This window comes from Staurois parvus, unplaced genomic scaffold (assembly GCF_062004578.1).
Source record: "Staurois parvus isolate SC_StPar_1 unplaced genomic scaffold, SC_StPar_1.0 ptg000044l, whole genome shotgun sequence".
Classification (NCBI taxonomy): domain Eukaryota; kingdom Metazoa; phylum Chordata; class Amphibia; order Anura; family Ranidae; genus Staurois; species Staurois parvus.
Genome location: NW_028317840.1, coordinates 6,304,178 through 6,316,785, shown reverse-complemented (window position 1 = coordinate 6,316,785; position 12,608 = coordinate 6,304,178). Strand labels below are relative to the sequence as shown.

At 38.2% G+C, this 12,608-nt stretch overlaps 1 protein-coding gene across 2 annotated transcripts in view; it reads right to left on the bottom strand.

The window, feature by feature from the left end:
* GRID2 (glutamate ionotropic receptor delta type subunit 2) overlaps positions 1–12,608 on the bottom strand; it is a 1,339,544-nt gene that overhangs the window by 466,560 nt on the left and 860,376 nt on the right. For both annotated transcript variants that reach the window (XR_016308769.1, XM_089663824.1), the window contains exon 7: positions 12,352–12,513. Coding sequence is in view for 1 of the 2 variants with exons in the window: in XM_089663824.1 (XP_089519950.1) it covers positions 12,352–12,513 (162 nt within the window). In the remaining variant the exon portion in view is untranslated. The remainder of the gene's footprint in view (positions 1–12,351; positions 12,514–12,608) is intronic.

The window sequence follows — 12,608 nt, the reverse complement described above, 5'->3', positions numbered from 1 at the left end:
TACCGGATTGTCTGGCTCGACAGCGGGCATCGGGTCATCAGGTACCGGATTGTCTGGCTCGACAGCGGGCATCGGGTCATCAGGTATGACAGCGGACACTAGGTCACCAGGCATCAGGTCATTTGGCTTGCCAGCGGGCACCGCGTCATCTGGCAAGGCAGTGGGCACTGAGTCACCAGGTACGACAGCGGGCTCTGAGTCAATTGGCACGACAGCGGGCACCGGATCATCTGGATCAACAGCGGGCATCGAGTCAACTGGCCTAATAGGATCGTCAGGCTGGATCAGTTCATCATGCTGGGTAGAGGCATTAGGCCGAGTAGAGGCTTCAGGCCGAGTAGAGGCATCGGGCCGAGTAGAGGCATCGGGCCGAGTAGAGGCATCGGCCGAGTAGAGGCTTCGGGCCGAGTAGAGGCTTCGGGCTGAAGAGAGGCATCAGGCCGAGTACAGGCATCAGGCCGAGTACAGGCATCAGGCCGAGTACAGGCATCAGGCCGCGTAGAGGCTTCAGGCCGCGTAGAGGCTTCAGGCCGCGTAGAGGCTTCAGGCCGCGTAGAGGCATCAGGCCGAGTACAGGCATCAGGCCGAGTAGAGGCTTCAGGCCGAGTAGAGGCTTCAGGCCGAGTAGAGGCATCAGGCTGCGTACAGGCATCAGTCTGAACCACGGAAGGCAGGCTCACCGGTTTGGATACTGGCAGGATGGTATTGGTTGGAAAGAATTTTCGCTTTTTTCTGGTTTTAACTACGGGAGCACTGCAAGTAAACGCAGGTCTGCAAACGAATGGAGCAGCTGGAGACAGAGAAGAACTGGAGGATGGAACAGGAGTGGGAGCAGTTGCTACAGAGGGCTTTTTTACAGGGTTAAAGGCAGGATAGGTGCAGCGAGTGGGAACAGGGTACTGACATGCGGTAGATAGCCAAGTATACTGGGCTGTAACTGGAGGAGCTGGTGGGAATACAGGAGTAGAGTTAGAAGCAGGACTGGGTCTTTGTAAGCTGACTGAGGCTGGGTGCAACAAGTCTGTCCATGTCTGCAGTAGGGGTTGAACAAAGCTGAGCTTACACAAAGCCTGTCTGGTCAATGACTGCACTGCGTTTATACAATCTCTCAGTGTCTGTGGTGAACATGTGGAATAACGCTCCAGAAAGTAACCCACATCATCCTCTAATAACCACACCAGGGACTCTACCTGGTCTGCACTAAATGGTGGCAAAAATTCATCCCTGCATTCGGGGGAACCAGATGAAACCAACTCTGCACAAACCTCAATCAATGGCTGCACCTCAGAGAACACTGTGCCCTGATCTACTAGAACATGAGCGAGCCGTATACATTCTAGCAATTCATCCCGGGTATACTCCTTCAGAGTTTGATAGGCATACTCCCTGTCATCAAACACTAGCAGATATAAATACTCAACCTCCTCAAGATCCATCCTTCCCATCAACAAGCCAAGATGGCTTCCCTGTGCAGCCACTTCTGGTCAGGATTGGCCTTGGTGTAATGTCAGGGCTCCCAGGTATGACCAGAGGTGTGTGACTGAAGCAGGGAAACGCAGACCTCAGATATGTTATAAACAATATAATTTATTAACACTAACAGTACAAACATAAACGCAGTGCAATACTAAACATAATACGGTGCAAACAAACCAAACCACCCACAGATAACAGTATATACAAGCAAGCGTCGTCAGGCAGGCCGGGTCAATATCAATTGGGCAGGTAGGTACAGGGGGAGCAAGCGGAGAATGGTCGGGGTCACAGGCCAGGTTCAGCAGGTAGCAAGCAGCATAGTACAGAGGGTCAGGCAGAGGGATGGTCCGGGTCACAAGCCAGGGATCAGAACAGGTAGCAAGCAGCGTAGTACAGAGGGTCAGACAGAGGGATGGTCAGGGTCACAAGCCAGGATCAGAGCAGGAGAAGTCAGCAAAGGAACAGAAACAGGATGCAGGACAGATACAGGGCCCAGGACAAACACAACACCAAGGTAGAGTCTGCAAGTCTGGCCATCCCTTAAATACACCAGTATCATCAGTTCCAGGTGTTAGCTGGCTGAAAGGTTGAGTCTCTGATTGCTGGGAGCACCCGCTGGCCAGCCCTGGTACTGCAGATCATAAGGCAGGTGAGTCCCACCATTGCTGGCCAGTCCATTCCTAACATAGAGGTTCAGCCATATGATTCCGAATTGATGAGTAAACATGAGAGAGGGCACCTTTAGTGGAAGCCGACGCCTTACAAAGCAATTCAAAACCAGAGAAGGTGCAGAGAAGGTGCTCTCGAAGCTGCGCGAACGTACGCATACCCCAACCCACAGTTAATGAATGAACAGTCATAAAACCATGGGTTATTCATCAACAAACAGCAATCTTATCAGAGTCCCATGGCGAAAAAAGCAAACAGTTGAATAATTGTAAAAGAGGCAAATGCAGGGAGAGTAGGCTCGCTGAATACTTACAAGAGTCCCAAATTTTCAAAGAATGAGCCAGGACAGGATTCAACAGTTTAGACCGCAAGGACGGAGGAAGCCAGGGCAAGGCAGAAGGCAAAAGGGGATGTGTGTCCAAAGTGTCTATCAAAGCCCACAAGGGCAAGTCTCTGACAGAGAAATAACAGGAATAACTTGGGCCACAATATAGTAGTGATGAACATTCGGGAGACCAAGACCATCCTGAATACGTGGGCGGTAAAGCAACTGTTTAGACAAACATGGACGTCACGAAGCCCATACAAACTGCAAAACTTACCGTTGTAAAATGCGCAGTATATGATGTGGAATCCGAACAGGGAGCACTCTAAAAGGATAAAGTAATTTGGGAAGGTAGGTCATTTTAATCGCCTGAGCCTTACCAAACCAGGATAAGTTCATAGATTGCCAAGAAGAGATCCACTAGGTTAGCTGAGATAGCAGAGAAGGAATATTTGCCTGATACAACAAATCATAAAATGTTTAACTACCAAATAAGGAAGAAAGGAGGTCCACTGAAATGGAAACTGGATCAAAGATGTGCCACAAGCGATTGGGGATGGATGATATTCATAGCCACTGACTTAGCAGGATTCACATGTAAACCCTTAGAGATGAGCAAAATCAGTCAGAAGCGACAGGAGATTAGGGAGAGAAACAAGTGGAGATGAGAGATACATCAGGAGATCTTCTGCAAAAAGGGCAATCTTGTGATGCAATCCCGCCAACTCGAGACCCAAAATATCCGGATGAAGGCAAATGCGAACAGTGAGGGGTTTTAGGGCCATGATGAAGAGAAGAGGATGCATACCACCCTTATGCTTACCACCCCTAATTGGAAACCAAGAGGATTCAACCCCATGATAGCGGACATTAGCGGACAGAATACTATAAAGTCTATAAATCCACTGAAGAAAATCATCTCCTACACCCCATCTCTGAAAGGCCCTCTGAAAATAAGTCCAGGAAAGAGTATCAAAGGCTTTAGTCATATCCAAAGACAAAAACATAAGTTCACGAGACCGCACATGGGTGCCATCTTAATCAATGCTACTCAAGTCGCAGCAAGAAAAAAAGGTGTGCCATAGACTGCAATGATAAATCACAAAAGTCGCAAGGAAGTTGCAAGCAAGTCTCATGACTTTGGGGTCACAATAGTGTGAAATGAGCCTTAGCAAATCAAATTATTATTATTATACAGGATTTATATAGTGCCAACAGTTTGCTCAGCACTTTACAATATAACAGGAGACAATACAGCAACTGTACAGTTCAATACAAGCGGGTAAAGAGGGCCCTGCTCCTTGGAGCTTACAATCTAAGAGGGAGGAACTAGTAGTACAAAAGGTAATAACGGTGGGGGATGGACAGGTACAAGAAATAGAAGATTCCATTCTTTGCTGAAGGCAGGATAGGCTTCCCTGAAGAGATAGGTTTTCAGAGATCGACTAAAAGTGAGCAGAGTAGGCGATAGTCTGGTAAATTGGGGTAGAGAGTTCCAGAGGATGGGGAGGCTCTGGAGAAGTCTTGGAGATGAGCATGGGAGGAGGAGACAAGGGTGCTAGAGAGTAGGACGTTGTGCGAGGAGCGGAGAGTACAGTTTATGTGATAGTTGGAGACAAGATTGGTAATGTAATTTGGGGCAGAGTTATAAATGTACCAATAAATAAATAATTTGCGCTAGTAAATGTGTATAAAAAGAAATCATCAAATCATAAGTCCAGAAAAAAAATATATATATGCCAATACCACAAAAAAATAAAAAAACTTTTAAGTGCAAAAAACTTTTGTGCAAAAAAAGTGTCTAAATATAAAAAAATTTTCACCAAAAAAACCTTGATAATATAATGGCAGATCATCCATAAATATATCTTCAGAAACGGAAACTCTGCAACACACCGATCCTCATCGATCGAAATAACAGGATGAAAAACTTTGTAGTTAATCGAAAATCCACTTCTCCAATAGATAAAGGACCACCTTCAAACGTATCCATGGGGGGAAATGCCAAGCACTCGAGAGAAACAGAAAGACTTCATGGTGCAATATTATAAAAACCAATTCCTTTATTAGGTACTAATTGCACTTACTCAAGAGGTGTCCCAGCCGACACCAGCATCAACAGCATAACAGCAATCACATAAACGAGCCTGGCTACTCAGCACATGCGCAGTAGCTGGCAGCCAAAAACGTAATGACGTCACATCAGTCAAGCTCCGCCCTACGCGTTTCGTCATCGACGTCCTCACGGAGCGGATAGATGTGAGACGTCTCAACCTCCTTAAATATTCACTCACAGGAAACGAACAGCTGACATCAATGGGGAATCAAGCAAAGCAAGCCGCCCCACAGATGACAGGAGTCCACAAAGGATATACAATGTATCCAATATATTTGCCATCACAAGCAAAAAAACTTTAAAACAAGAGAACCAAAATAGAATAAAAAGAAATTTGAATAAAACACTAATGATAAATAAATTAAATAAGTAAATACATTAACGGGCCAGCACCCTCTAAGACTGTGTTTCAAAAAGGGAACTTAAAGGGCCAGTAACACTTTCAACACAAATAAAGGGGAACTCTAGTAATAATACAAAAATAATGCAAAAATTTGACAAAAAACATACAATCTCCCATATATCATCTTTAAACAGTTGCCTATATAAAAATATACTTAAAATAACATAAAAATTAAAAATTAAAAATTTGTGAGAAAACAATTCAAATCTATATCGACATTTAACCCAAATGGTTGCAAGGAATTTAGTTCATAAATCCAAAACGTCTCTTTTTTGGAAATCTCATTAACCAAATCCGAGCCCCTCCAATGGGGTTTTACCATCTCGATCCCATAAAAGGTAAGTAAGCTCGGATCACAATTATGTACCAATTTGAAATGTTTGGATACACTATGTTTATCAAATCCTTTTACTATGTTTCTTATATGTTCGCCTATTCTTGTTTTTAAACATCTCCCAGTTCTCCCAATATATCTCAAATGACATGGACATTCTAAAACATAAATCACATGTGTAGAATTACATGTAATCAGGGATTTAATATCATATTCTTTTTTGGAAAATGAAGAGCAGAATGACTTTCTTTTTTTATTATTACCAACTTTTACAGTCCTACAAACTTTACACTTCCTACAAGGAAAAAAACCATTTAAATTTGGAAACAGATCGAACTTTTTTGGGGGTTCGATGACATTGCGAGCCAGTTTCATCCTAAGAGACTTATTTTTCTTATAAATGAATTTAGGAGTTTTAGATAAGAATTTATTTAGTATATCATCTTTTAACAAAATGGGCCAATATTTTTTAAAAATTCGTTCAATATTTTTGTATTGCATATTATAGTTAGTAATAAAGGGTACATTATTTTCAAATCCCAAATGAGCCTTTCTATTTCCAAGAAACGTCTCCCTATCTTTAATACCAATCGAATTTCTCTCTTTAATCAAAAAGGTCTTATCATACCCTTTCTCTATAAATCTTTCAATTAACACCTCAGATTGGTCGAAAAAATCTTTGTTAGCGCTACAATTTCTTTTTAATCTGGTAAACTGACTTTTTGGAGTGCTATATAACCAATTTGGATGATGTCCACTAGAAATAGGTATATAGCTGTTTTTGTCCACTTCCTTGAAGTAAGTTTTGGTACAAATTTGGCCATTATCTTTGTATAGGACCAGATCCAAAAAATTAATTTGCTCAAAATCACTCATAACAGTGAATCTCAATCCATAGCGGTTCATATTAATATATTCCATAAAGGAATCGAGCTTTTCTCTGGATCCATCCCATACCATTATAATGTCGTCAATATACCTCTTGTATAGCGCCATCTCTGGCCATTTATTGAAAATACTTTCTTCCTCCCATTTATCCATTACCAGATTTGCCACACTGGGAGCATACTTAGCTCCCATGGCAACACCCTTACATTGCTGAAAAAAAGTGTTGTTGTACCAAAAGAAATTGTTATTCATCGCAAATTCAAGTAATTCAACAACAAATTTCCTCTGCGATCTTTTCAGGAGTGATTTATGTTTAAGGGCCCATTTTACTGCATTAATTCCATCATTTTGATCGATGTTAGTATATAAAGATTCTACATCTATAGTAACCAACATACAATTATCAACATTATGTAATTCTTTAAGGATGTTAATAAGATGTCCACCATCTCTCAGAAAAGCCCTATTTGTCATAACAATGTTTTTCAGAAAAGTATCAACATATTCACCAACTCTTGCAAATAAAGAATTTATCCCACTCACAATGGGTCTCCCCGGTGGGTTCTCCTTATTTTTGTGTATTTTTGGTAAATAGTATATAGTAGGTATTTTCGGATGTTTAATCAATAAATATTTTGCTTCTTTTTCAGTTAATACCCCCAACTCTTTTCCTTTGTTAATAATACACTTAAGTAGTAATTTAAGTTTCTTAGTGGGATTTTTTTGCAAAATTTTATATGTATCTTCAGATTGTAATAATCTCTTCATTTCTTTTTCATAGTCACTCTTATTTAAAACAACAATACTTCCCCCTTTATCAGCACTTCTAATTACTATATTCTTTCTCTTTTCAAGATCCTCAATACCCAATTTTATATCTGGTGGAATACAGTACGAATTTTTAACATTAATACTCTTAATCTCATTTTCTACCATATTTTTAAATACCTCCAGAAAAGCATTACCAGAAATCTTAGGGTTAAATGTAGAAGCATTTTTTAAACCACTATTTTGAAAACCATGAGAAGATGAAGTAGGATTGTTTCCTTGAGATTTATTCAATTCAAAAAATTTTTTAATATTAAGTTTTCTCACAAATTTTTGCAAATCAATAAAAACATCGAATTTATTTAAATTCGTCCTAGGTATATATTTCAAACCAAGGTCCAAAACTTTAATTTCTCTTTCAGAAAAAGTAACATCACTCAAGTTATAGATTCCTGCCCCTATTATTCTCTTTTTCTCTTTTTGTCTCCTTCCTCCTCTTTTGCCTCTGTATTTCTTATTCCCTCTTCTCTGCCATAATTCCCTTGTTCTCTCCAATCTTTCTCCTGTGGTCTGTAACCCCTTGGTGCCATATTCCACCCCCGGTGATGGTATGAAAAACCCCCCCTCGATGGAAAAAAATTTTGGTTTTGATAACCTCCTCTCCTATATCCATTACCCCTATATCCACCTTGACCTCTATAGTTGGAAAAACCTCTTGAAGGTCTACCACTATATTCATATTGATGAGGTGATTTATCATGAACATTTTCAGGTGTTCTATTGCCAGAATTCTGAAATGTCACTTTTTGTTTAGGGGATTTTAAATTAGGTATAATAATTTTTTCAGGTGTAGAAAGTTGGGAGTCACACCCATCTGTAGTGATCTTATCTTGCCATTTATACACTCTATTATTCCTATAATCTTCAGTGTCTCTTTTATATTTTTTAACCTTTTTGTTTTTAGTATCCTTATCGACTTTAACAATATGATCCTGTAAATTCTTTGATCGATCTTTATAATCATTGGTATCTGCAAAAGGTAACATCACATCCTTCAACTCTTTAATTTTAAAGTCTACTTTCCTCAATTTAACCTGTCGCCTTTTTATAATTAATTCCAATAAACTGCTTTCACAATGGTTAAAAAACTGAAACCACTCATCTACTAATTCTCTATCATCCATCCCATCATTGGCAGGTATATCCCATCTCAACCTCCTGGGAGTAATTTTCTCTTTTAGATAGAGTTCCAAAGTATTCACATCCCACCATATTTTAATTTGCTTCTCCAAAAGATATTTTAAACTTTTGAAATTTTCTTCTAAATTCATACTATTTGAAATTGTTGTTATTGTTGTTTTAAATAAGAGTGACTATGAAAAAGAAATGAAGAGATTATTACAATCTGAAGATACATATAAAATTTTGCAAAAAAATCCCACTAAGAAACTTAAATTACTACTTAAGTGTATTATTAACAAAGGAAAAGAGTTGGGGGTATTAACTGAAAAAGAAGCAAAATATTTATTGATTAAACATCCGAAAATACCTACTATATACTATTTACCAAAAATACACAAAAATAAGGAGAACCCACCGGGGAGACCCATTGTGAGTGGGATAAATTCTTTATTTGCAAGAGTTGGTGAATATGTTGATACTTTTCTGAAAAACATTGTTATGACAAATAGGGCTTTTCTGAGAGATGGTGGACATCTTATTAACATCCTTAAAGAATTACATAATGTTGATAATTGTATGTTGGTTACTATAGATGTAGAATCTTTATATACTAACATCGATCAAAATGATGGAATTAATGCAGTAAAATGGGCCCTTAAACATAAATCACTCCTGAAAAGATCGCAGAGGAAATTTGTTGTTGAATTACTTGAATTTGCGATGAATAACAATTTCTTTTGGTACAACAACACTTTTTTTCAGCAATGTAAGGGTGTTGCCATGGGAGCTAAGTATGCTCCCAGTGTGGCAAATCTGGTAATGGATAAATGGGAGGAAGAAAGTATTTTCAATAAATGGCCAGAGATGGCGCTATACAAGAGGTATATTGACGACATTATAATGGTATGGGATGGATCCAGAGAAAAGCTCGATTCCTTTATGGAATATATTAATATGAACCGCTATGGATTGAGATTCACTGTTATGAGTGATTTTGAGCAAATTAATTTTTTGGATCTGGTCCTATACAAAGATAATGGCCAAATTTGTACCAAAACTTACTTCAAGGAAGTGGACAAAAACAGCTATATACCTATTTCTAGTGGACATCATCCAAATTGGTTATATAGCACTCCAAAAAGTCAGTTTACCAGATTAAAAAGAAATTGTAGCGCTAACAAAGATTTTTTCGACCAATCTGAGGTGTTAATTGAAAGATTTATAGAGAAAGGGTATGATAAGACCTTTTTGATTAAAGAGAGAAATTCGATTGGTATTAAAGATAGGGAGACGTTTCTTGGAAATAGAAAGGCTCATTTGGGATTTGAAAATAATGTACCCTTTATTACTAACTATAATATGCAATACAAAAATATTGAACGAATTTTTAAAAAATATTGGCCCATTTTGTTAAAAGATGATATACTAAATAAATTCTTATCTAAAACTCCTAAATTCATTTATAAGAAAAATAAGTCTCTTAGGATGAAACTGGCTCGCAATGTCATCGAACCCCCAAAAAAGTTCGATCTGTTTCCAAATTTAAATGGTTTTTTTCCTTGTAGGAAGTGTAAAGTTTGTAGGACTGTAAAAGTTGGTAATAATAAAAAAAGAAAGTCATTCTGCTCTTCATTTTCCAAAAAAGAATATGATATTAAATCCCTGATTACATGTAATTCTACACATGTGATTTATGTTTTAGAATGTCCATGTCATTTGAGATATATTGGGAGAACTGGGAGATGTTTAAAAACAAGAATAGGCGAACATATAAGAAACATAGTAAAAGGATTTGATAAACATAGTGTATCCAAACATTTCAAATTGGTACATAATTGTGATCCGAGCTTACTTACCTTTTATGGGATCGAGATGGTAAAACCCCATTGGAGGGGCTCGGATTTGGTTAATGAGATTTCCAAAAAAGAGACGTTTTGGATTTATGAACTAAATTCCTTGCAACCATTTGGGTTAAATGTCGATATAGATTTGAATTGTTTTCTCACAAATTTTTAATTTTTAATTTTTATGTTATTTTAAGTATATTTTTATATAGGCAACTGTTTAAAGATGATATATGGGAGATTGTATGTTTTTTGTCAAATTTTTGCATTATTTTTGTATTATTACTAGAGTTCCCCTTTATTTGTGTTGAAAGTGTTACTGGCCCTTTAAGTTCCCTTTTTGAAACACAGTCTTATTTACTTATTTAATTTATTTATCATTAGTGTTTTATTCAAATTTCTTTTTATTCTATTTTGGTTCTCTTGTTTTAAAGTTTTTTTGCTTGTGATGGCAAATATATTGGATACATTGTATATCCTTTTTGGACTCCTGTCATCTGTGGGGCGGCTTGCTTTGCTTGATTCCCCATTGATGTCAGCTGTTCGTTTCCTGTGAGTTAATATTTAAGAAGGTTGAGACGTCTCACATCTATCCGCTCCGTGAGGACGTCGATGACGAAACGTGCAGGGCGGAGCTTGACTGATGTGACGTCATTACGTTTTTGGCTGCCAGCTACTGCGCATGTGCTGAGTAGCCAGGCTCGTTTATGTGATTGCTGTTATGCTGTTGATGCTGGTGTCGGCTGGGACACCTCTTGAGTAAGTGCAATTAGTACCTAATAAAGGAATTGGTTTTTATAATATTGCACCATGAAGTCTTTCTGTTTCTCTCGAGTGCTTGGCATTTCCCCCCATGGATACGTTTGAAGGTGGTCCTTTATCTATTGGAGAAGTGGATTTTCGATTACCAAAATTGTTTTTCATCCTGTTATTTCGATCGATGAGGATCGGTGTGTTGCAGAGTTTCCGTTTCTGAAGATATATTTATGGATGATCTGCCATTATATTATCAAGGTTTTTTTGGTGAAATTTTTTTTATATTTAGACACTTTTTTTGCACAAAAGTTTTTTGCACTTAAAAGTTTTTTTATTTTTTTGTGGTATTGGCATATATATATTTTTTTCTGGACTTATGATTTGATGATTTCTTTTTATACACATTTACTAGCGCAAATTATTTATTTATTGGTACACTTTATATATGGTGATTTTTTGCAGCTGGTACACTATTAGTAAGTTATATAATTTTGACCATAGGCGCTATTATTAATTTTTCTTATTCAGAGTTATAAATGGCTTTAAATGTTATTGTTAATGTTTTGAATTTTATTCGTTGGGCAATGGGAAGCCAGTGGAGGGCTTGGCAGAGAGGCATGGCAGATACGGAATGGTTAGTAAGGTGGATGAGTCTGGCAGCAGCATTCATGATAGACTGAAGAGGGGTTAGCCTGCGATGAGGTAGGCCAATGAGAAGGGAGTTACAATAGTCAAGACGAGAGATAACCAGGGAGCGAATACGTTTCTTAGTAGTTTCAGAGGTTAAGAACGGGCATATCTTGGAGATGTTGTCTACATGATTTGGACAGCGATTGGATTTGGGGCTGAAAGAACAGATGGGAGTCTAGGATTACACCTAGTACCCTGGCATGAGGGGAGGGATTGATGGTTGTATTGATGATCTTGATGGAGACGTCAGGGGAGGGGGCACGAGCTGGAGGGAACAGTATGAGCTTAGTTTTGGAAAATGCAGCATTTTCTTTTGGAAAAGTGCCATGAGTATTTATTCCTGTTGTATTGTTGTGGACACTGCTTTTCAAGCACCTGGCATGTTAACCACACCAAAGTGTGGACATGTCTTACAACCATTTAAGCTGCAATTAGACTTTAGACAGCAATCAGATAGACAAATTGTGCAAAAAAAATCTTATTTATATGCACATGAGCTATAGTTATTTGCATGAGGTATATTTTGTAAGTACAAATATTTTATTTACTTACTTTACCAAGCTAGATTAAGTACAAATAATGATTGGTGTTATTTCATTGCTTTATTTGGTCTTCAAAAACTAACAAAGCTGACTGCAGTTTTCATATATGCTATAACAGATTTTTTGTAGGAGCTAATGAAACATTTCTAGACCACAAGATGAAACTTCTTTCTCAACAGTAAAACTTCACTGAAAAATGATAATTTGGCAAATTTGTCATCTAAACTAATCTTATGGACCTTCTGACAGGCTACGCTTTTAGTAAGACTAATACGCATTTAAAATTAGGCACCTCAGCCAGCATCATTTTTTCCTTTCATTTGAAAATAATGAAGATGAAAGATGGAGAAAATGGTACCTTCTTGACAGTTTCTAACATAGATCGACCTCCTTGCCAAGGCTTTGAGTTCTTCTTAATGCAGGTAAGGCTGGCCATGCTGTGCCACTTTCGATCTTCAAGCTTCTTGTGAAAGGCATTAGCTAGTAAGAGCACTGTGTCATAGATATACAGGTTGGTGATCTGTAAAGAATTAGATATTGATCATTAGATTCACTTTTTGAGGAAGGCTGACAGACCTAAGTAAAAATCATAACATAGTTGCTACAGGTACTTAT